Genomic DNA, 20,802 nt, shown 5'->3' with positions numbered 1-20,802 from the left:
TTTTAAAATATACATGTGTTTCTAAAATTTAAATTGAATTTAATAGGGTACTAAAAGAATATAAAATATAGAATATAAGTATAGAAGTGAGTGAGGTCCCTTAAAATATAAGAAGAGTTGACTCAAGAAAAAATATAAAAGAAATAGGAGTTTTTTTTATAGTGACCTAAAATTTCAAGTAGGGGTATTTTCATCAATTTGCCAAAAATAAAATAATAACATTTGACTGTTAACTAATAATTCTGTTTAATTGTTGTAAAAAAATTATTAAATAAATACTGATAAATTAAATTTATAGAATTTTTAAGTATCAATTTAGTCGTAAAAGTTTGATATCATATTTTTAAAAGAAACGTGTTCTATCTTATATAAAAGTATTGTAATATGATCATTAATTTACTATTATTAATAATAATTATTCATTTAAAATCTAAAAAAAAAGTTAAATTTATATATAATATATTTAAATATTAGAAGAATCTATTGTAAGTTTTCTAATATTATATAATAATAAAACGTGTGAAAAATAAAATATAAGTGATTTTTGAGTAATTTCCTGATTTACTATTAAAAAATTGATAAAAAAAAGAAAGTGATAAAGTCAAACAAAATAATATTCATAATTTATTTATATAATACATGTACAGATATGTTAAGATATAATTTTCTTTTTTAAAGTAACTATAAATTATATATAATTGTGATATATTAAATTTGATATTGAGATAAGACATTTAATTTGATAAATTAAAATATAATAATTAATAATTGTATTTTATATAAAAACAAAAAATAGTATACTTTTTTTATCATTTGTTATAATTTTTTAAATAAAGAATTTAATTGTGATACACGTATAAAATTTGTTATAATAATGAATAATATTTTTTTGAATGAAATCCTAAAATAAAACGATGCCCCAGTGCAGAGCAATTCAGGTTAAATTTCTCATTATACAGTATACAGTGTACATCGTACATCACTAGGATACTACTACCGTCTACCAGTACAGTACTTGTACACAAACAAGCAGACAATTGAGACCGAAACGATCACTAAGGTTTCCGTTTCAAATATTTTTGATCCTCTTCTTCTTCTTCCTTCAAAACCCTAGAAATCCTCCCAAATCACTTTTTTCAAAACCCTAAAAAATCTCAAATCGATAATTCAAAACTCAACCACTGCAATGAGCCTTCCACCGACAAAACCCTCTCTATCATCAACACAATCACCAGAACAGATGAACGCGTTCCCCTTCGTCAAAGGCGAATGCTGCAACTGCGGTATCAAAGACCGCTGGCTTCTCCACAACGTCGTCGTTCGCGGCGTCGATCGTCGAATTTGCACCTCCTGCGTCCTCCGTCTCCACCCATCATCTTTTTGCCCTTGTTGCTTCGAATTCTACGAAAACCCTTATTCCCTCACTTCCGCTACCTCTGCGCACCGTTTCGTCTCCTGTGTCAAATGTTCTTCCCTTTCTCATATTCAGTGTCTCTCTTCTTCACCTCCTCCGTCTTCCTTCCTCTGCCCTCCTTGCTCTCAACCTAAATTCACCTTTTTCCCAGTTCCTGAATTCCCTGTTGATGAAAAACTTGCCAAGATTTTCCTCTGTGCCTGTAAGATCGCTTCTGCTTCCATGAAAAAACAAGCTGCTGCTTCCACAGTTAGGTCTGATAGGGCAGTTAAGGAGGCTGCAATAGCGCGGAAGAAGGCTAAAGAAGCATTGGAGCATTGCTTTACGATTGAAAGGCTCAGGGATTCGTATGATTTAGCTAATAACAATGTTGTGTGTAAAAAAGAGGACTTTAATGATTTTGGTGGAGGACAAGGACAAGGTCAACCACAGTCCCAGAATGTTGCTCTCAATAACAAAATTGGGTCGAATGGGAGTTCTGTTGTTGTCAACAAATTTGGGGCTAATGGGAATGATGGCAGAATAGGGAATAATGGTGGGAGATTTGGTGCTGCTTTGAAAACATCAGTTCTTTAACATTTACTACTGCTTGATTAAGACTTAGAAAGGTTAGGGAGGTTTTTATATATGATTTTAATTTAAATTTCTTGTTTTTGCAATTGTACTTGTTTTGGGCTTGAATTATGAATTTATTTGTTTTGCTTGGTTTGAATGCAGATTGACAAGGGCATGGCTGTTTCTAGAGTTAGTACTGCTGCGAAATTCTGAGTAAGAAAGTATACATTTGACCATTTTCGTAGTATACACATGATACATTTCATGTATCGAATCCATTTCATTCCCTTGTAAAGCTTCGGAACTGATGTGATTATGCAATTCTATTGTACTTTAAGTGCCTTGCTGTAATTAGGCTTGCGGATTTTTTTCTTCCTTTTAGTGAGTATCAGATGTTAGTTCATTTTTAACTTCTATACACCTCTTCATTTTCTTTCACTATCAGGTGTCAAATGTGACTCTGGTTATCTGGGATTTTAATAATCATAATCATAGTGGTTTTAGCTATCATTTTTTTAATGAAGTGGTTGGATTTAGGAACACTTTTCCGTTGGCAAGATTTCAGAGTTAGGCATAGCATATACCATAATTGCGCAGCCATGAGTTGCTTATTTTTAAATTAGTTATTTTGCTGGAATTTCTGTTCGCAGCAGAAGAAATGTGAATATATATTGTTTTCAATTTAATACCGGGTTTATGCTTATCAGCTTATGCTTGCCCAGCTGTTGGGTTTACTGGGGAGAGTAGTAGGCCATATACCAAATAAACTGTTGAAAACCAAATCAACAGATCCTGGATTGGCACTTGATTATCAGATTTACTTATTTTGGCAAAAATAATCTCCTTAGCATTATTGTTGAACGAGACCTGTTTTTCACCATTTTGAGTTCTGAAATCTTGAAATACTTGATCCTGGCAATCATTAGCAACTATTTTTTATAATAATTTGATGTTATCACTAGCCCCTGAGAAATAAGATGATTGCTGTTTGTTTTTCTTACTCGGTTGAAAGTTATGTTTCCGAAGCATTTAATGTATATGTATGCATGAAAGTTTCTTCCTGCGAGATTTAGGGATGTCGCCCTGTCAAATTTGCGCATGTATTCTGCAGTATCCTCAGATGCTCAGCCTGTTTGATTGTCTGTCTCTTCGGAGTGTGAACTCTTGTGTGATGAATTGTAACACGATGTTAACCCATAACCCATTTGTATGCTTAGACAATTGTGAATGTACGGGGAGACTGAAGTTCTTACGTAGAATCTTCCTATTGAACAAGGGTTCCCTGTAGAATTTGGATCCTCTACACTGGCCTGCCTTCAATGACCATTGTATTCTTAAGCCTCGTGGAAGCCATGTTGGCATACTATCTCTTTAATATACGTACTTTTGAAAAAAGATCATCCTTTTTAAGTAAACGTTTAGATCAGCATTGCTAACATGTTTCATATCCAAAGTCCTATTTCACCGCAACTTTTAGGATAATATTAACAAGCGAGCTTCATTGTCATACACAATTTTTCTACGCTATCTTTGAAAAATTATTTTGTGAAGTGTATTTCAAAATATTTTGTCTATAACTTTTGTATGTAGTGCATGTATTTGTAATCATAAAACTTGCACCTTTTTCTACTACATTTGAGATAGTTGTCGACCACAAGGTGAAGTTTACAAAATTCAACAGCTAAAAAAATACAAGGTTGATAAAAAAAAAGTACTATGAATAATAAGTTTAGAAAATAATTCGAAAGAACTTATTCCTATCTGTATAACTCACTCCTCTTTCCCCTCCATATGGAGTTTTCCTCTCAAACTATAATGTGACTGCACCCTAATGTCTGGTATGAAATACAAATTATCTTTTTTCAAGTGTTAATCATCCTTCGTCCTTCACACTAAACCCTAATGTCTTGCCATGAGTTATTCATATGAAGTACTAATAGTCTTTCTTCAACTGCTCATGCTGTGGTTAACACCATCTCATTCACTCAATGAGTTGACCTGGTGGAAGCATCTTATGTGTGCAAGTGGAAAGAATATGTACAATGATACTCTTTAGGAGGGAGATATTTGGTTTGATCCCTTGCAAAAAAAATACTTCTCTTGTCAGTTTCAAACATGATTGCATTTGGGAGAAATACAGTTTCTGTTTGCACCTGTACAGAAGATAAGTTGAAATATCTTGTTTAGTTACTCGGTACAAGAAGTTAAGAAAATGAATTAAACTTTGTAATATCTTATATATACATTTTATTACAATCTCAACCGTTAATATTTCAATCTACATTTGTAACTCCACGTTTTCTCAAGATGCAACCCTCACATTAGAGGGCTCAAGCTTTATTATGACAATGACAGCTGGACTTGCTAGGGTAATATGTTCTTGAATCAACAAACAAGAATAGCTTGCCAGCAATATGAAAGCAATCTCCCTATACACTTCAGCTAATATTCAGGTGAGAATAAAAAGTATAGCCTTGGGGAAAAGCTCTCAAATAGGAAAAAGGCAGTAAAAAACCTCTTCAATAGTAGTTGGTAGCATTGTAAATTTAACATGGATATAGCAGAATGCAAGTCATCTGCAAAATAAATCAGCAAGAAGAATAAAAATTATGCTTTTATTGTGATTGTGTGCGCAATAAATCAGCAAGAAGAATAAAAATTATGCTTTTATTGTGATTGTGTGCGCGTGGATGTGAGCTTGATGTGTTGTTATCTGAAAGAATCTAAATCCTTTTCAGTTGTCACCCTCATGGGCACGATCTGGTTATAATCCAAAAGTGCATAATTAAATAAGTTCTTCAACTGACTTTGAGATCATTTAATCGCAACAATAGATATTCATATACACATTGTAAAAGAAATGTTAAACCTATCAAATAAGTGAATTTATATCCAAATCACAAGTTATTTCCACATCTTACCTAGTGTAGCATGGCAAATAAATTTGATGAAATTGACATCTGCCAAGCCGCATCTTTCAACCTCTTGAAAGAATTTTCTGCAAGACAACAGTTCTCATTGCTATAAGACTTGCTCAAGAAATCATCTTTGATGGACTGCAGCAATCACAATGAAACTAGCGTGTTAAGCAATAAGATTCCTTTCATGGAATGCTCAAGTTTCATGAATTTCCAAGGCCTTCTACAAGTATATTGCTAACAGAATCATCAAACAGTGATGTTTCTTGACTTCTTCCTTCTCTAACATCAAATCCAATCAATAACTTATGAGTGGTTGTATCAGGAAGCCAACCCTTTTTCAGCATCATTTCAAGTAATCGCCGGGCTTCATGTTCCTTACCCTCTTTCCACAGGCCATTTATCAGTAAGCTATAAATTGCTGAACTCAATTTTTCGCTGTCAGAAATTTTATCAATGGCACTAGAAATCATAGACAACAGAGAATGATTGGCTATGAATGACAGTTGATCAAATAGTTTGTCTGAATCAGGTACGAAACCTTCATTGACCATCATATTGAAAAACAAAACGCATTCCTTAACTAGATTTTGTTTCATCATGCCATGGATAAGGATACAATATGCTTCTATGTCAAGGTTTCCTCCTACTATCAACATTTGTGAGAGGAATGCTAACAGGTTTTTCACCTTATCTGATTTAGACAACTCATGCATGATAGTAGTTTGTGTGATATTACAGCAAGAAATACCACAATAATAAACTAATTGCCATAATTTTACGGCTTCGTTGACCTGTCCCGAGTCGCATACACATTTTATCAACTTGTAGAAGGAGAAGGAATGCAGAGAGCTTTGCTTCATTGACATATAGTAAAACACTTCAATGGCATATTGAGAATGGTTGATATCACATAGGCCATCTACCAATTCAGAATAAGAGTCAATATCTAAACTCCAGCATCTTGCACAAATTTGATGAAATAGTTTCATTGCTTCATCATACTTTTTCATTCTACAGTTGCCAACCACAAGAGCTGAATATGTTGCATGGTCAAGAATAACTAAGAATTTAATCATTCTGCCAAGAAGTGCATATGCTCTCTCGGTCTCTTCATTCTCACAAAGCCATCTAATAAGAATATTCCAAGATTGACAATCAGCTATGTTTCTCTCAGACATTTTTTCCAGCATAACATTTGCTACCACAATTTTACCAGCATTGCAGCAACCTTCAAGCAATACATTGAAAGGAGCAGTTTCATGAACTTGCTTTTCTTCTAAAAACTTTACAGCCTCATCTATTTTCCCCAATTCACAGTAGCAATCTATCATATGAACAAAAACATTATGTTTTGGTGATATACCACTTCCTATCATTTCATTTACAAGGTATAAAGCGGAATCCAACAGCAAGTTTTTGCATAAGCACTGTATTAGAACCTCGTAAATGAAAGAATCTGGCACAAAACCAGAATCTTTCATCATTCTAAACAACCTTACTCCCTCCTCTACTTTATTTTCCCCACAAAAGAGAGGTATGACGCAGATATAAAAGCTCAAATCCGGTTGACATTTGAGTTCGCGCATTTGCTCTAAAACAGCAACAGCTTCATCCACTCGAACATTTTCAATGAGACCCTTTACAAGTATCTCAAAGCTCTTACTATTTGGACTACATCCTTTATTGCTCATTCTTCTAAATTGATCCAAAGCAAGATCAACCCAATTGATCGTAAACAATACCTCCAACAAACAATTTAAAGTGTCGACTGTAGGTACGATTCCTACCTTCACCATCTCTTTATAAACAAACAAAACATTTTGAAAATCTCTACTTTCTTCTTGCACAAGAGCACGTAACAAAGCATTAAAAACTTCAATTGGGGGCTTATAGCCCCCCAAATTCATGTTCACTAAAACCGCAATCGCTTCTTTAATCCTACAATGCTGAACAAATGTATGAATCAATGATACAAGAGCTTTTTCAGCCCCTGGAAATCTATTCTTCACCATGTTATGACAAAAATCCCCCATCTCTAGAACATTCCCGGCTAAACCCAGTTTCAAAATGATCTCAAAATATGTATTAGAGTTGTGATGGAAACTCTTCTGGATAGAAGCCCATTTGAAAATCTTAACTGCTGAATTCAAATCACTTGTACGGTTCAAAACCTGAATTAAATTATCTGGCGCAAGCTTATTCCTCAAAAAGTTAATATTTTGGTCGAATTCAGATGAATAATTGGGGTTTACAATTCCAACGGTTTGTGAAATATGTTGAGTACTAGTTGAAGAGAGATAAACCCATTTGAGGAATCGTGTACGATGTGCCAAAGATGGAAGCTTTATTGCCATTAGAAGCAAACATCAATTTGTAGAGGATAATAATGGAATGCTCAAACTCAGTACAAAGAAGGAATGAAAAAGAGAAATTCTAGTGGGAAAATGAAATCTGACCTGAGAAACATGTTGCCGTCAATCAAGTAAACTTCGAGAATAACAATCAATAAGAGAACAGCAAATATCGTGTTTTTTTGTCAAACAATGTTAACGCCCGGATTCAGAATGCTTTTCGTTGCTTCAATTTAATCATTATTCACTACTTCACCCAACCCTTCACAATAGACGTTATGCTTTTATTTATACTTTTTGTTTAAAAAATTCGATTACAAATTTTTTTTCTTCCGTATTTGTAAATTTAATTTTTTTTTCGTCCCTGAAAAACTTTATAATATAGTATATGCATTACATTTCAATAGTGAACCAAATATAAATTCTTTAACTAAAGTTAATTCTATCGTATTATCTTAAAACAATTCATTTATTTTTAATTTTATTGATACAATGACTAAAAATTTATAAAATGATTTACAATTTTATCTCACATATTAATATTTTATTTATATATAATTTTATTAGAGTTTATTTTGTTTCAATTTGTCACAAGTGTTGCTTCGCCAAACCATGATGCATTTGATCCGTTTGGATGTGTTCTAATTGTTTTTCCATTAGGTCACTAGCTTATAATGGATCCTAAAATTGCTATAGAAGGGAGATAAATTGATCCTACTTTTAATGCGTACCATAATCAATATAATTTTATTTGAAACTTATGAATATCAAAAATTAAAAATAATACAATAATATATCTTAAGTTATTTTTATAATTAATCGTCATATATTAGCTTTTACGAATTGTGAGTTTGATCTTTATTTCTTTTTAAAAATTTATCTTTTTGTTTTATCAATGTAATAATATTGTGTAAAGAACAATAAATATTTCTAACGAATTTGTATTTTGATTGGATGAAAAGATTGACTCATAAATAAAGTTCAACACATTTTAGTAATTAAATAGTTTATTCTATCATATTTCTTATCAAAGTGTTCACAATAAAATATTATTTCTTATTCGATGGTGTGTATCTAAATCTCCATTCACTTAGATGATTGCGAATTTGCCTATATGAATCAAAAAATCTTTCACTATTTATATACTCAACATCCATAGGAGAATAGTAAGCTACACTGAAATAAGTTGTCAAAGAAAAATACAGTTATTATTTTGTAACTATTAAATTTTTTACGACATTGTGATGTTGGAACATGTAAATTATTTTTATAAATAACATCCTCCCCAATACCCCTGAGTATGACAATTGATCTTTTTCAATCAAACAACATATAAATCTCAAATCTCTAGAACATATATCTTGGACACATATAGATATATCCCTTTTATAACATGATATCGGAGTTTGACAATTACATTTATGATTGACATTATATTTTTAAGTTTTACTTTATTCTCTTAAGTTTTTTTTTCTTCTATTTTTGTTAGATATGTTACAAACAATAGAAACCTCAGTCTCTCAAGATATTTTATTTTATTTTAGTCTCTTTAGTTGCAAACATTAAATACGATATGCTTTTCTGTTAATTTTCATTTAGTTTTGCCAAGTATTTTATATGTTCCCATTATTATTTGGTGATTAGACACCTAACTCAATGAGAAAAAATCAATAAATATAAGAAAAATATAGCATACTTGATAAAATATTCATATAAAAAACTAAAGTATTTATCGTTTGAAGTCTAAAAGATTAAAATAAAATTAGAAACAAAAAAAAAAAAAAAAGAAATCAAAACATCTTAAATTTGTAATTTAAAAGACAAAATAAATTTGTAAGATTAAAACCTTTTAAACAAGAAATTACTTTAAAAAAACAATAACTTTTAAAAAAATTTATTTAATTGTTACGACTTTTGAAAAATACAAGAATAAAATAATTATCTTGAAATTGCTTCAAATGAGAAGTACTATTCAATAGTTTCTCATAAAAATAATTTTTTATAACTAAATTTTAAAAAATTTAATAATTTTCATTACAAGATCAAACACAAAATAACTTACACTATTTTTTAAATCACAAATAAATAATTTTTAAATTATTTAATTTCATTCTTTTTATTTCGTAAAACAAACGGCTCTACCAAAATCTAACGCTACTACTACTGTAGTAACAAAAAGGCCTATTGTGAAGGCCCATTTGGATCCACGTGGTTTGATACGATTCGCCCAAGCCAAAATTTGTATTTGCCGCGCTCATCATTGAGAGAGTCAACACCAAATCACCAATCAATCCTAGCTGTAGCTTTGGGTTTTGTCAGCTTCGCGAGCCCGAGGTTCGGAAACTCCGAACGTAGCCGCTTTGTTCAACGGAACCAGAGTTTATAGGAAAACAAATTTTATAGAAAAAAATAATAATAATAAGTATACTACTATTTTTAAATATTAAAGGGCTAAATAGTTCTTATAAAATTTTAGCTTTTTAATGTTAGTCCTCATAAAATAAAAAATATTTTTTAATTTATATAAAATTATCAAAATATTACTTTTAGTCTCTATTAAAATAAAATATATTTAATTGTTATTTAACTTTAAAGTTTTAAATAATTTTTTGGAAATTATTTTTAAAAAATATCATCCTCAAAAATTTAAGTTTTTTTAACTTTATAATTTAAATATGAACTTTTTAAATGTTAAAATATAAAGATAAAACAATAACAATATAAACTTAAAAATCGAATTTTAAGCTATTTTTTGTAGATTAATTTTTTATAATGTGAAAATAATGCATGACAAAGTTAATTAAAAATTATATGTTGCCTTACTAAAATTGCATACATGATAATTTTGTAAGGATTAAAAACTGTATTTTTATTTTATAAGAATAAAAATAGAAATGTTTAAGTTTTATACGGACTAAAAATATATTTAATCCAACATTGAAATTATTTATTAAAATATTTAATTTATAGTTTAGTTAAAAAATGTCAACATTATTAGATTAAACATCATGTATTGAGTTTGAATATGAGTCCCTGCACTTGTGTGAGTTTACGATGATATTATTATTTATTCTATAAAATAAAAAGTTCCATACTAAAAATAGTTAAAAAATTTAACCTAATAAAAAAATATTAAATTTCATTACACATTTAGCATTAGTAACAAAATATTTCTCTAGTAATTTCCAAAAATTTAAATGTTCAATGTTATCATGACAAACTTTTATTTAGGTAAATTAATTTTTAAATTAATTTTTATTTTTATTTTTTATCTTAAAAAAATGGTAAATTCAATCATAGTTAATTCACACAAGTATGAGATCTTAGATTCAACCTTAAGAAGACGTCTAATATAACAATATCGACATTTGTAAATTGAATTATAATTTAACGCATTTTTTATTTTTATATATTAAATAAATACATCTTTGTGTTAATTGAAATATATTTACTTATAAAATATTAAATATTCTCAACCAATATGTCAAGTGGTAAATCCAATTAATAAACTAACTAAAAAATATAAGCAAGAATACACTTAGATGATTGAGTAATCTAAGTCTTTTATTGTCTTAAATACAAATCTTAGAGTTTGATCTATAAAAAAAATTAAGAAATCTTGAAATTTAATCAAGAACTATTGTTCATTATGATCCTACTTAACTCTAGAGATTAAACCACATGCGAAAATCAGCTAATTTAAAAAAACAAAAAGAAGTAAGAATATTTTGCGCAACAACATTTTATTATTATTTGTGGGTGAATGAACATTTTACTATTATTTATTTTATAAAAATAAAAATAAAAAAGAAGTCCGAACCTAACCTCTAGCGAGGTTTGATTGATGCGAAAGACATATAGATGTCGCGTAAACCCAGCCAACTATTACTCCCATATAAGACAAAAAAAAAAAAATACAAAAAAAATTGAGACGAAGAAGTTACGCAGGAGCCTATGATTCCCATACTCGTCCCTTCAATTCAATCTCGTTTACGCTGATTAGTTACACTTTCTCCGTCTCCTCAACATAGATCAAACACATAAACCGTTAAGTAAGTAACTATATGCTACTTCTTTCACTCTTTATCAGTTCTGTTCCACAATTTCTGTATTCTTCACTTTTCAATTTGAACTTCCATTTTTTTCGCAAGCCTCAACCTATTCTTTTTTAATTTATTATTATCACGTCTTTCTCTTGACCAATCTTCTTCGTTATTATTATTCGAAAATGACATTTTCTCTCTCCTTTCAATTTATGATGGAAGTGAATACCTGCCAGAAAAACAAAATTTAATTTAATGAAATGAAAATTAACTAGTTGAGAAGATTGGTTTGAATTTGAAACCACTATTCCTACCCTTTTCGTGAAAACAAGTTTTTGTAATTTCTAAGCTTTTTATATGATATTATTTTTGTTTTTTCTACCACAGTTGAATTTTAATTAAATTAAATGCACAACTACCCTATTCACATGTATGGAATGAAGTATATAATTAAATTGCTTTTATTTCTAGGACCTTGATGTGTTGTTCCCTGGTCCATAGGATCTGATTTTGATGTATTCATTCATACAATAGAGGATAGGAAGCATTCATTTCAACAGAGTTGGGGAAAAATATCTCAAATTCCCATGTCAATTTCTGAGAATCAAGCTTCTATAGCAGCTAGAGATGTTGATCCATTGTTGAAGGATTTGAATGATAAAAAGCAAAGCTTTAGGAGAAACGTGGTGTCTTTAGCTTCAGAGTTGAAGGAGCTAAGAAGTAGATTGGCTTCAAAAGAACAATCATATGTTAAAGAGACACTAACAAGACAGGTGCAAGATTTTTATGTGTTTTTGAATTATTCTGTGTCTTTTTGTTTATCAATACAAACAAATCTTATTTTCTTATGTTTTTCTTATTTTGGCCGTGCTAAAAAAATTATAACTTTGATGTCAATTATTTCTACTTTTGGAGTCTTTCTTTGCTGTGTGGGGTCAAGGAAAATTCAATATTTTATTTAGTGCAGCAATTTTTGGATTTATTTTGACAGGAAGCAGAGACAAATGCCAAGATCATGGAATTGGAAATTGGTAGGTTGCAGAAGAATTTGGAAGAAAAAAATGAGCAGCTTCATGCTTCAACCTCTTCTGCTGAGAAGGTTTGAATTACACTTACCTTAGGATATTATTATTCTTTTCATGACTTATGCATATCTCTTGATTGTATACAGCTGTTTGATTTGAATTTTTTTAACTTTTTGTTTTACACGATTCTCTATTTATGTCGTTTAACTTGCTTTCTAACTGAAATGGTGTTGGTATATGATGATCCTATATATTCTTTCCAAGCTTTTTACATATTTTTTATTAGATTATTTGAATTTATGTATTAACATAGTAATTCTGATATATTTTAAAGAGAACTTATAAAAACAACATAAGTTGTGTTTATTAGTTGTTTTCAAGTTACTTTTATAAATTTTTTAAATTAATTTATAAAAAAAAATTATAATTTATTTGAAAATAATTTTATTCTATTTTTTTTTTATAGAAATAACTTGTATATAAATAAATTTATATAACACACTAAATGCCCATCTTTTAGGATGTTATTACTATTCAGTTGTCCTCTATCATTTTAGCGGATCCCATTGGACTTTGGAGAGAAGGGTAACTAGTTGCTTTGGTCTATTAGGTCTCTTTTTAACTTGGATAGTTAATTCTTCAATTTTGTCTGTGCCACATTTTTCTGAACTAATCACTAACTTAGTACCAAATCAATAAAATAAAATTATTTTACTGGAGGGAGGGAATAGAGATTGGTCCATCCTAAGTTGGAAAATCACTCATAATTCTGTGTATCTATTTAGTTTTTCACCGTCAACTAATTGATTTTAGATGCACAAAAGCACAGGGAATTAACTACAGTAATTTCTAATTAACTACCAACTAGTTCAGTAAAAAATATCAATTTCTAATTAGTTGTTTGACAACTGTCTACATCTAAATGAAGCCAACTACAAACGTGTCCATATTTAAACCATGCTACACAACTCCATAGATGCTGCTAAAAAAAAAATTTCTAAGTTCCTTCACTATTTTAAGTCATTTATTAACTTTGTTGGGTTCAAATAGAATAATTTGTTTGTTCCTAAGATACTGGTTAGAGGGGAGATGCATCTTAATTACTGGGTAACAAGATTTTTTTTGGATTTACATGTACTAGATCTGCTTTGAATAAGTAATTTAGTTTCATTTTTTGCTTATTAAATCCGTGGTATACTAAGCACATCTTATTTTGGTAGTAAAAAGACAGACTTTTATCTAGTGGTTGATGATGTTCTTTTTTGCTCCCTTTTGTCATATATTAAAAAGAGAAGAGAACCATTTGGCATAATAATTTCTCTAGTGGGTTGATGATTCAATTTGCACTATAAATATTAGTAGTAACTTGCACAAATTAAATTGTACTGCAATATGGAAGGAAAATCATGTGGGTTTAGCCAACAGGGACAGTGCATATTTATGAAAGAAATTTGCATGATAATTTATATAGTCAGTAATGGCAACAATCTTATCTTACACATTAAATGCTTTTGTATCATGAATTCAACTGTACTCCAAATTATAGATGAAGTAATAAATTTTTGGAAAACCAATTATGCATTAGCCTTTAAATGGATTGTATTGTACTCTTGAAATAGTAAATAGATGATCAAATAAAAGTTTGCAACAATGGTAGTTATCCTTTATGAAGGAGAATAATTAAGATGACATTCTCACCATTACCAAAACTGCATTAGATTCTGACTGGTTCTCTATTGACCAAAACGGCATTACAATTTATACTACCTTCAAGATTGTATGAACAGTCTTTTTTGCTAAAGTTTATTTTAATTTTTTTATGAAGTACAATTAAGAAACATATATTGGCATTGTCTGTCCCAACAGAATTCAATACAACAATAACAACAACCAAATCTTTTCCCACTTAGTAGGGCCGGCTACATGGATCAAACGATGTCACAGCGTTCTATTATATAAAATAGAATAATGTCTCATAATTAGTTTGTGAGGTTCTATGTTGCTTTGCAAAGTCTAGTCCTTCAGAATTCATTAGTTTCTGAGTCACAGTTCCCAAACTCTTTGTTTTATCGCAAGTTGCAACATTAATTCAAATGAAAATTATCCTTAAAATATGTTTATTTAGCCCAGGAAGTAGTTTGAGTGTCATTTACTAATATGATATGATGTAATGTTGATGCAGCACTTAAAGGAGTTGGATGATCTTAGAACGCAGCTTGTAGCAACTAGAGCAACAGCTGATGCGAGTGCCGCATCAGCTCAATCATCGAAGCTCCAATGTTTAGAACTTCAAAAAGAATTAGATGAGAAAAATAATTCACTAAGAGAACATGAGGAACGCGTCATTAGACTAGGCGAGCAGCTTGATAATTTACAGAAGGATCTTCAGGCAAGGGAATCTTCACAAAAGCAATTGAGAGACGAAGTTTTTAGAATTGAGCACGACATTATGGAGGCTCTTGCAAAAGCCGGAGAGAACAAGGATTGTGAACTGCGAAAAATATTGGATGAGGTTTCTCCAAGGAATTTAGAGAAGATGAATAAGCTATTGGTTGTTAAGGATGGAGAAATAGTTAAACTTAGGGATGAAATTAAGATCATGTCTGCTCAATGGAAGCTCAAGACTAAAGAATTAGAGTCACAGGTATTGGCATTCTCGTTTGCCTGTGTAATTACTCATTCATTTACTTAGTGTTTTCTTTTCTTTATGTTCTTGGCTAATCCATTTAAGGTCATTGATGGATTTTAAAACACAGTTGGAGAAACAGCGGCGCACTGATCAGGAGCTGAAGAAGAGGGTGTTGAAATTGGAATTCTGTCTGCAGGAAGCTCGTTCTCAGACACGCAAACTCCAGAGGGTAAATCCAGCTCTTGCACTCGTTTTTTGTCATTTAGGAAATGCTTAAATGTTCTTGGTTATAGTGAATTGTGCTCTTTTAGTGCTGCTTTTTAAGTGTTTGATGAATTATTTGATCAGTTTTTTTGGACAATAATTTATGCATTGAAATTGAAAATAATAAACATGAGGACAAACAAGGTGTGATTTTTCATCTACTACTGAACGATTATTTAAAAAGTTTTCATTGATGCCATGATTGGCTGGCTTACACTATCATGATATCATTTACTTCCATCTTCTGATCCTCCTTAGTCAACTTAGTGAATTATTTGTGCTTTGTTTAATAATATCCAAGTGAAATCACATGTTTCATTGTATGTGTTTTGTGAGCAGATGGGTGAGCGACGGGACAAAGCCATTAAAGAACTGAAAGATCAATTAGCAGGAAAGCAACCAAGAGCTGTGGCTGCAGAAAACCAAAATCAAAATTTTTGGGACACCAATGGATTCAAAATTGTGGTCTCCATGTCCATGCTAGTCTTGGTGCTATTTTCAAAGCGGTGAAACCATTCCTTTGTCTATAAGGAGGATTCTTGTATATAGAGGAACCTTAGACCTTCTCTAGTTTATTGTAGAAGTGTAGAGAAGTTGTAGAAGGCATTTTGTGCGGTAGAAACGCAGTTTTAGAGATAAAACTAGCTTTAGCTTATGTAATACTAATATGTAGATGCGTCAGGAATTCAGGATCATAAAGCAATTTTGCTGTGTTCTATAAAACTACTCCTACATCTCAGTAGGTATGCTTATATATTTAAGGACGTTTATTGCATCATTATTATTTGTTTTGACTTGTTAGAGAATCTTTAGGTTGGTCAGTAGAGGTTAATTTAATTCATGTATATCACCACAAGAAATTATTTAAGGCTCTTAAGCGGGACCATACACAGTTACCATACTTATGCTGGCTATAATAGCTATTGTGGATCTTTTTCACGTTATTTTCCTGTAGAAAATCATGAAGCAGGTGTCATTATGCTGGCAAATGATGTCACATGTGTCGGTTAAAAAGTCAAAGCATTTGGTAGTTGATTGCTGTTAATTCTTTCTCGTTATTTTCTTTGACAATTCAATCAACTGTTACGTTAGAATTAGCATCCAATGCATTTGATTAAGATGCATGTAGGTGTTCTGTGCATACAGGAGCACATGTCTCAGTCTACAGAATCTCAAATTATAACATTCATGAAAATGGATTGTCTAAACAACTCTGACCAATTTACACTGAACTACATAATCCAAGGTCTGTACCTTAAAAACCAAAAGAAAACTACCTAAACTCCCAAAATATATGTACCTGACCAATATTGACCATAATATATTGTACAACCTAAAACACCATAAGCAACAATTAATTCCCTCTCCTTTACCTAAGCTGCTTAAATTCAGCACATGGATGAACACACTTTTTTCTTCCTTTCTTACCCTGCTGTCTTTCTACACCTATAGACCTTGAGACCGCGGCATGTATGGCTATAATCTAGTATGATGATCGAAATTGAAAACTTGTTTCTGAATTCTGAACTCTATCGGCGCATGCTGAGTCTTGCAGTGACAAATGGAATCATAAGAACTATGCAGCCAGTAAAAGGTTTCAGAGTGTGTGAGGCAGAGGTTGTGTTCACAACGGGAGGGCTATCGGATCCAAAATCAGGCATTGTACCTGATCCTGGGCTGCTTGAATTTAACACTGAAGGTGGGGCACCATAGCTATAAAAAGGTAGCATTATTTATACATAACCATGATTAGTATATGCTTATTAGCGCAATGACATAATTATTAAAGTGTTGAAACGCTTGTCATCTCACTTACCCGAAAGTGCCTGTTCCTGATCCTGAAGATGATGTTGGTGGAGCTGTTGGAATTGATGGTGGAGCTGTTGTTGGAATAGATGGTGATAGTGTTGTTGGACTTGGTGGTGGTATTGATGTTGGACTTGATTGTGTAGGTGGTGTTGGTGATGATATCATTGGTGTTGAGGACGACGACGATGATGGGAAAATGCAAGAACCAACACCTATTAAAAATAGTCATTAATTTTATGAAGCATGAGATTGAAAAAAGAGTTACTAAAATGTTAAGATCTTACTTGGATTTGTGTTAACTAAGGTTGCGGCGCCTCCAAAGTCGCAACTTGTTGGAGCTGGATTCTTTTGATAGTAACTGTTGAAAGCAAAAGAAGCATGGTTCTGCAAAGTGACTGGACTGTAACAACTCCCACCCTGCTGTATCTGAGAACAGTCAGCCCCACCCATTCCACAAGCATAATCCAATGCTGATTGAATGGAAGCTTGTGGAGCACCGGACTTCGCCACACACCAACTCTGCCCTTGAATAGAAGGAGCATTTGTGTTTGAAGCAGGTGGTTGTTGAGGGTTTATGACAGGAACATTACCTGATGGAGGTGGATAATAAGATGTCACAGGGTTTGTTACTGGTTGTGTACCTGGAACTGTTGTAGCTGGATTGAACACTGGTACTGGTGAATTAGGTGGATTTATTGGTGGTAATGGAACAGGTGTGGTTGAAGGAACTGTTACTGGCATTGCAGCTGGATTGGTAGGAGAAATTGTGACAGGATTTGCTGAAGGAACTGCTATAATGGTTGGTGTATCTGAGGGTGTGATAACTGGTGTTGGATTAGTAGGAGGATAAACTGTGTTTGTTGGACTGTTTGTGTTATCTAGAGTTTTTCTTCTGATGAATTCGCTTAAGATCTCTCGTCGAGAGGATGCAAAAACTTCTTCTTTTTCCCTTTTGAGCTCTTTCCATGAAAAATCTTCTGTTGTATGCAGTTCTACATATAATGCAGCTATTCTTTTTGCAACAGAACTTCTTGATTCTAAATACTTGGATACCCTTTTACTAAATTGAGCTGCTTCTATTGAACTTGTGATAATTGAGCTTTTGATTGTTAGAATCACAGGAACATCTTTGCAAGGAAGAACAGAAGCAGCAAGAGCGGCGCTTTTGATAATAGTTTGAACAAAATGATCTCCCATGCTTAATTCTCCTTCAATGTTGTCTTCTATCAGCACAAACGATTTCGTTTTCTTAATAAATGAAAGTAGCTTACGAATTTCGTGTTTCTGTGATGTACTCAACTTCCTTAAGAATTGAAGTGGAAATGCTACTGAGACTTTTACTTCCCTATCGATGCGAAGATCGCTGAGAATTTTATGAATTGATTTAAGAGCATGCATGATTAAAGGTACCTCATTTTGAACTAAGCACTCACTTCCACAGCTAGCAGTGATGCTTTTGATGTTTACATGTGGAAGAAAGTTCACTAGTTGAGCTTTAAGCTCCGAAATCGCTGAAGGTTTTGAAGTAATGAAATTTTCAACTTGGCTTCTGTTTAAGTAGAGATCAACTAACATGTTTGAGTTGGTGATGAGAGTGCTCAAAATCCTATGATCTGTGACGAAAACTCGACTCTGAGATGAAGAAACTTTCCAAGTGTCTCCTCTTTCATGATAGGAAAAACCCACCAGAGATCCTCCTGCAAAGAAGAAACTGTCAAACTGATAAAATTGGACTTTTACATCAGAACAAGTGTGATTACTATGTGTTAGTAACTTGGTATTATCATTTATCAGAGTTAGTAGATACTCACCAGAACATGAAATTAAGAGAGAAGAGAGAAACAAGAGGCATATAGAATTTTCCTTGGCCATTTTGAGTGTGTGTAATTGGAAGGTAGAAATTTCAGGGGATTGATACAGGAGTAGTGTTTTAAAGACATGGCATAGCATAGAACTTTAGATAAAGGTGATGAGTGGGAACAAGAGAAAAAAGGTGTTAAAAAAGAAAGAGGACCAAGCTGTAAATGTAATGATATGATAAAGAAAAAAAAGCATGTTGGATTATATTTCACTTTAGTTTAGTTTTTTTTTTTTTCAGTTACACCAAATAAGTTATATTAACTAAATTCAAGTATTACATTAAGAATTAAATTCACGTAAATTATTTGAATTTAATTAATGTAATTTATTTGAGTGTAACAAAAAAAAAAAATATAGATGAAACAAGCACCGGTGTAATATGTTACTTTGTTGTTAAGGATTGGTTTGGAAAATGAAAATATCTTGTCGGATAATAATATTGGAGAATCAATATCCTTTTTATTGGATCTCAGTAGATATAGTTGGAATTAATCCCATATATGACATGCTCAAGACACATATTATAATCGTTCTTTATTATCATACATGATATCACTCCTTATGACTTTAAAACATTTTAGAAGAAATAGAGTTATTTTTGATATATTGGAGCCATAATTTATATATAGGGTGATAAATAATTAGATTTCTCATCCTTTCAGACAAATATCATTAATGACAAAGACTCGTATTTGAGCCTATATTAATTACCTAATCAAAAATATAATTAGTTTTATTACTTAATTTAATCACTAATTAATTAAAACTTATATTTGATAAATAGCTGATATAATTGAAATAAATATATAAGTCTACATAAAATGAATGTGCATGACAAATACTGGGACACACATGCCCTTCAATTGAAATTGTGCACATGTGATTCTGTGTTGGTGTTCCTCGGCCAAGGGCTTTTGCTTTTGGATATTCCATACTGGCCACTGCACAAACCATGTGTTGGAGGGTATTTATCAAATTCAGAGTAGGAAAATTAGGCATGAGAAGTGCTACTTTGAAGTCTTTAACTTTTGCAATGGAACAAACTAACATTTTTGTTAATTGAGAAATTACTATTTTGGACAACTTTTATGGTTGAAGATTTTGAGTGTAACAAGTAAAAGAGAGGATAAGGGGTCAGAAAAAGAAAATGGGTTTGCTTTAATTTGGATGAAGTCAGGCGGTAATGTGGACTAACTGTATGCTTTTGAGTATCTATCTATATCTACTAACAATCTAAAGCTGATGGATGAGCTAAGAGCATCTTTTATGTCATGAAACTCAAATTGGATTCTTACATTTTTTTTTGTCATAACTAGCCACAACATGTCTAAGAATTTTCCAATTTTTTTTGCTCAAAGAACTCAAATACATCTTATACCATTTACATATAAAAAGAGAACATTTAAAAAGAGGTAATAAATTTGGATTAGAAAACATGTAAAAATAATTAACAATCTTGGTGCATTCTTCTTAAAATTGTTACTAGTACATTGATATTCAACTAAAGTATGAAATGAAATATTCTCAAGATGTAGCTCAAGTGATAGAGATATCTAACAAGAGTTTAAAAAGGTGATACAGATTTAAATGCCTACTACTATGTACTAACACTATCATACTAATTAGTAACATTTGTTGATCTGAAAAGGAAAAATAAAAGAAGAGATGAAATTCGGGTAAGTAGGATCAAATAGTCAATTTTGGTTATTGGACATTTCTTTTTCACAAAGTGTGCATTGTACTAGTGTCTATATCTAGTCATATGCACACCTTATTCAATTTTTAATAACTTTTTCTTTTACCCTCTATTGTTTTCAAAAAATTTAAATGTGTTTGAATTAATCACTCCGAAAATATAAAATACACGTGTACTATGTCGACAACATGGGTGGGACAAACAGGCCATGTGAGAAATAATCTTATTCTGCCTT

At 31.5% G+C, this 20,802-nt stretch overlaps 4 protein-coding genes across 9 annotated transcripts; 2 read left to right on the top strand and 2 right to left on the bottom strand.

Annotated features, from left to right (window-relative positions):
• Positions 1–1,002: 1,002 nt before the first annotated feature.
• Positions 1,003–2,511, top strand: LOC101498257 (uncharacterized). The gene is made up of 2 exons (XM_004495560.4): positions 1,003–2,022; positions 2,132–2,511. The coding sequence occupies exon 1, from the start codon at positions 1,187–1,189 to the stop codon at positions 1,988–1,990; it is 804 nt and encodes a 267-aa protein (XP_004495617.1). The 5' UTR covers positions 1,003–1,186; the 3' UTR covers positions 1,991–2,022; positions 2,132–2,511.
• Positions 2,512–3,666: 1,155 nt separating this feature from the next.
• Positions 3,667–7,519, bottom strand: LOC101498590 (uncharacterized). Of its 3 annotated transcripts, none has more exons than XM_004495561.4 (3): positions 4,891–7,519; positions 4,214–4,545; positions 3,667–4,122 (listed from the first exon to the last, which is right to left on the bottom strand). In XM_004495561.4, the coding sequence occupies exon 1, from the start codon at positions 7,242–7,244 to the stop codon at positions 5,091–5,093; it is 2,154 nt and encodes a 717-aa protein (XP_004495618.1). In that variant the 5' UTR covers positions 7,245–7,519; the 3' UTR covers positions 3,667–4,122; positions 4,214–4,545; positions 4,891–5,090. The 3 variants fall into 3 exon arrangements, with proteins under 3 accessions (XP_004495618.1, XP_004495619.1, XP_012569876.1); XM_004495562.4 differs by having other exon boundaries at positions 4,485–4,545; XM_012714422.3 differs by lacking the exon at positions 4,214–4,545.
• A 3,588-nt stretch (positions 7,520–11,107) lies between these two features.
• LOC101499155 (nuclear envelope-associated protein 2) lies at positions 11,108–15,980 on the top strand. 3 transcript variants are annotated; one of them, XM_004495565.4, is made up of 6 exons: positions 11,108–11,293; positions 11,819–12,057; positions 12,276–12,383; positions 14,492–14,953; positions 15,066–15,167; positions 15,542–15,980. In XM_004495565.4, exons 2-6 carry the CDS (start codon positions 11,872–11,874, stop codon positions 15,710–15,712), a joined length of 1,029 nt encoding a protein of 342 aa, XP_004495622.1. In that variant the 5' UTR covers positions 11,108–11,293; positions 11,819–11,871; the 3' UTR covers positions 15,713–15,980. The 3 variants fall into 3 exon arrangements, with proteins under 3 accessions (XP_004495622.1, XP_004495621.1, XP_004495620.1); XM_004495564.4 differs by having other exon boundaries at positions 11,786–12,057; XM_004495563.4 differs by having other exon boundaries at positions 11,756–12,057.
• Positions 15,981–16,362: 382 nt separating this feature from the next.
• LOC101499863 (uncharacterized) lies at positions 16,363–19,016 on the bottom strand. 2 transcript variants are annotated; one of them, XM_004495566.4, is made up of 4 exons: positions 18,823–19,016; positions 17,296–18,708; positions 17,019–17,223; positions 16,363–16,915 (listed from the first exon to the last, which is right to left on the bottom strand). In XM_004495566.4, exons 1-4 carry the CDS (start codon positions 18,959–18,961, stop codon positions 16,732–16,734), a joined length of 1,941 nt encoding a protein of 646 aa, XP_004495623.1. In that variant the 5' UTR covers positions 18,962–19,016; the 3' UTR covers positions 16,363–16,731. The 2 variants fall into 2 exon arrangements, with proteins under 2 accessions (XP_004495623.1, XP_073223654.1); XM_073367553.1 differs by having other exon boundaries at positions 17,296–18,722; positions 18,823–18,999.
• Positions 19,017–20,802: the final 1,786 nt, after the last annotated feature.

This window comes from Cicer arietinum, chromosome 4 (assembly GCF_000331145.2).
Source record: "Cicer arietinum cultivar CDC Frontier isolate Library 1 chromosome 4, Cicar.CDCFrontier_v2.0, whole genome shotgun sequence".
Classification (NCBI taxonomy): domain Eukaryota; kingdom Viridiplantae; phylum Streptophyta; class Magnoliopsida; order Fabales; family Fabaceae; genus Cicer; species Cicer arietinum.
This window is presented reverse-complemented; position numbering and strand designations above follow the sequence as displayed.

Excerpts from the sequence above, each read along its gene's own strand:
- LOC101499155 (XM_004495565.4), top strand. The coding sequence starts at position 11,872 with ATGTCAATTTCTGAGAATCAAGCTTCTATAGCAGCTAGAGATGTTGAT. Across the intron at positions 14,954-15,065 it reads CTAAAGAATTAGAGTCACAG|TTGGAGAAACAGCGGCGCAC; the intron begins GTATTGGCATTC and ends TTTAAAACACAG. Across the intron at positions 15,168-15,541 it reads AGACACGCAAACTCCAGAGG|ATGGGTGAGCGACGGGACAA; the intron begins GTAAATCCAGCT and ends TTTTGTGAGCAG.
- LOC101499863 (XM_004495566.4), bottom strand. The coding sequence starts at position 18,961 with ATGCTATGCCATGTCTTTAAAACACTACTCCTGTATCAATCCCCTGAA. Across the intron at positions 17,224-17,295 it reads CTTAGTTAACACAAATCCAA|GTGTTGGTTCTTGCATTTTC; the intron begins GTAAGATCTTAA and ends TATTTTTAATAG. Across the intron at positions 16,916-17,018 it reads TCAGGAACAGGCACTTTCGG|CTATGGTGCCCCACCTTCAG; the intron begins GTAAGTGAGATG and ends ACCTTTTTATAG.
- LOC101498590 (XM_004495561.4), bottom strand. The coding sequence starts at position 7,244 with ATGGCAATAAAGCTTCCATCTTTGGCACATCGTACACGATTCCTCAAA.
- LOC101498257 (XM_004495560.4), top strand. The coding sequence starts at position 1,187 with ATGAGCCTTCCACCGACAAAACCCTCTCTATCATCAACACAATCACCA.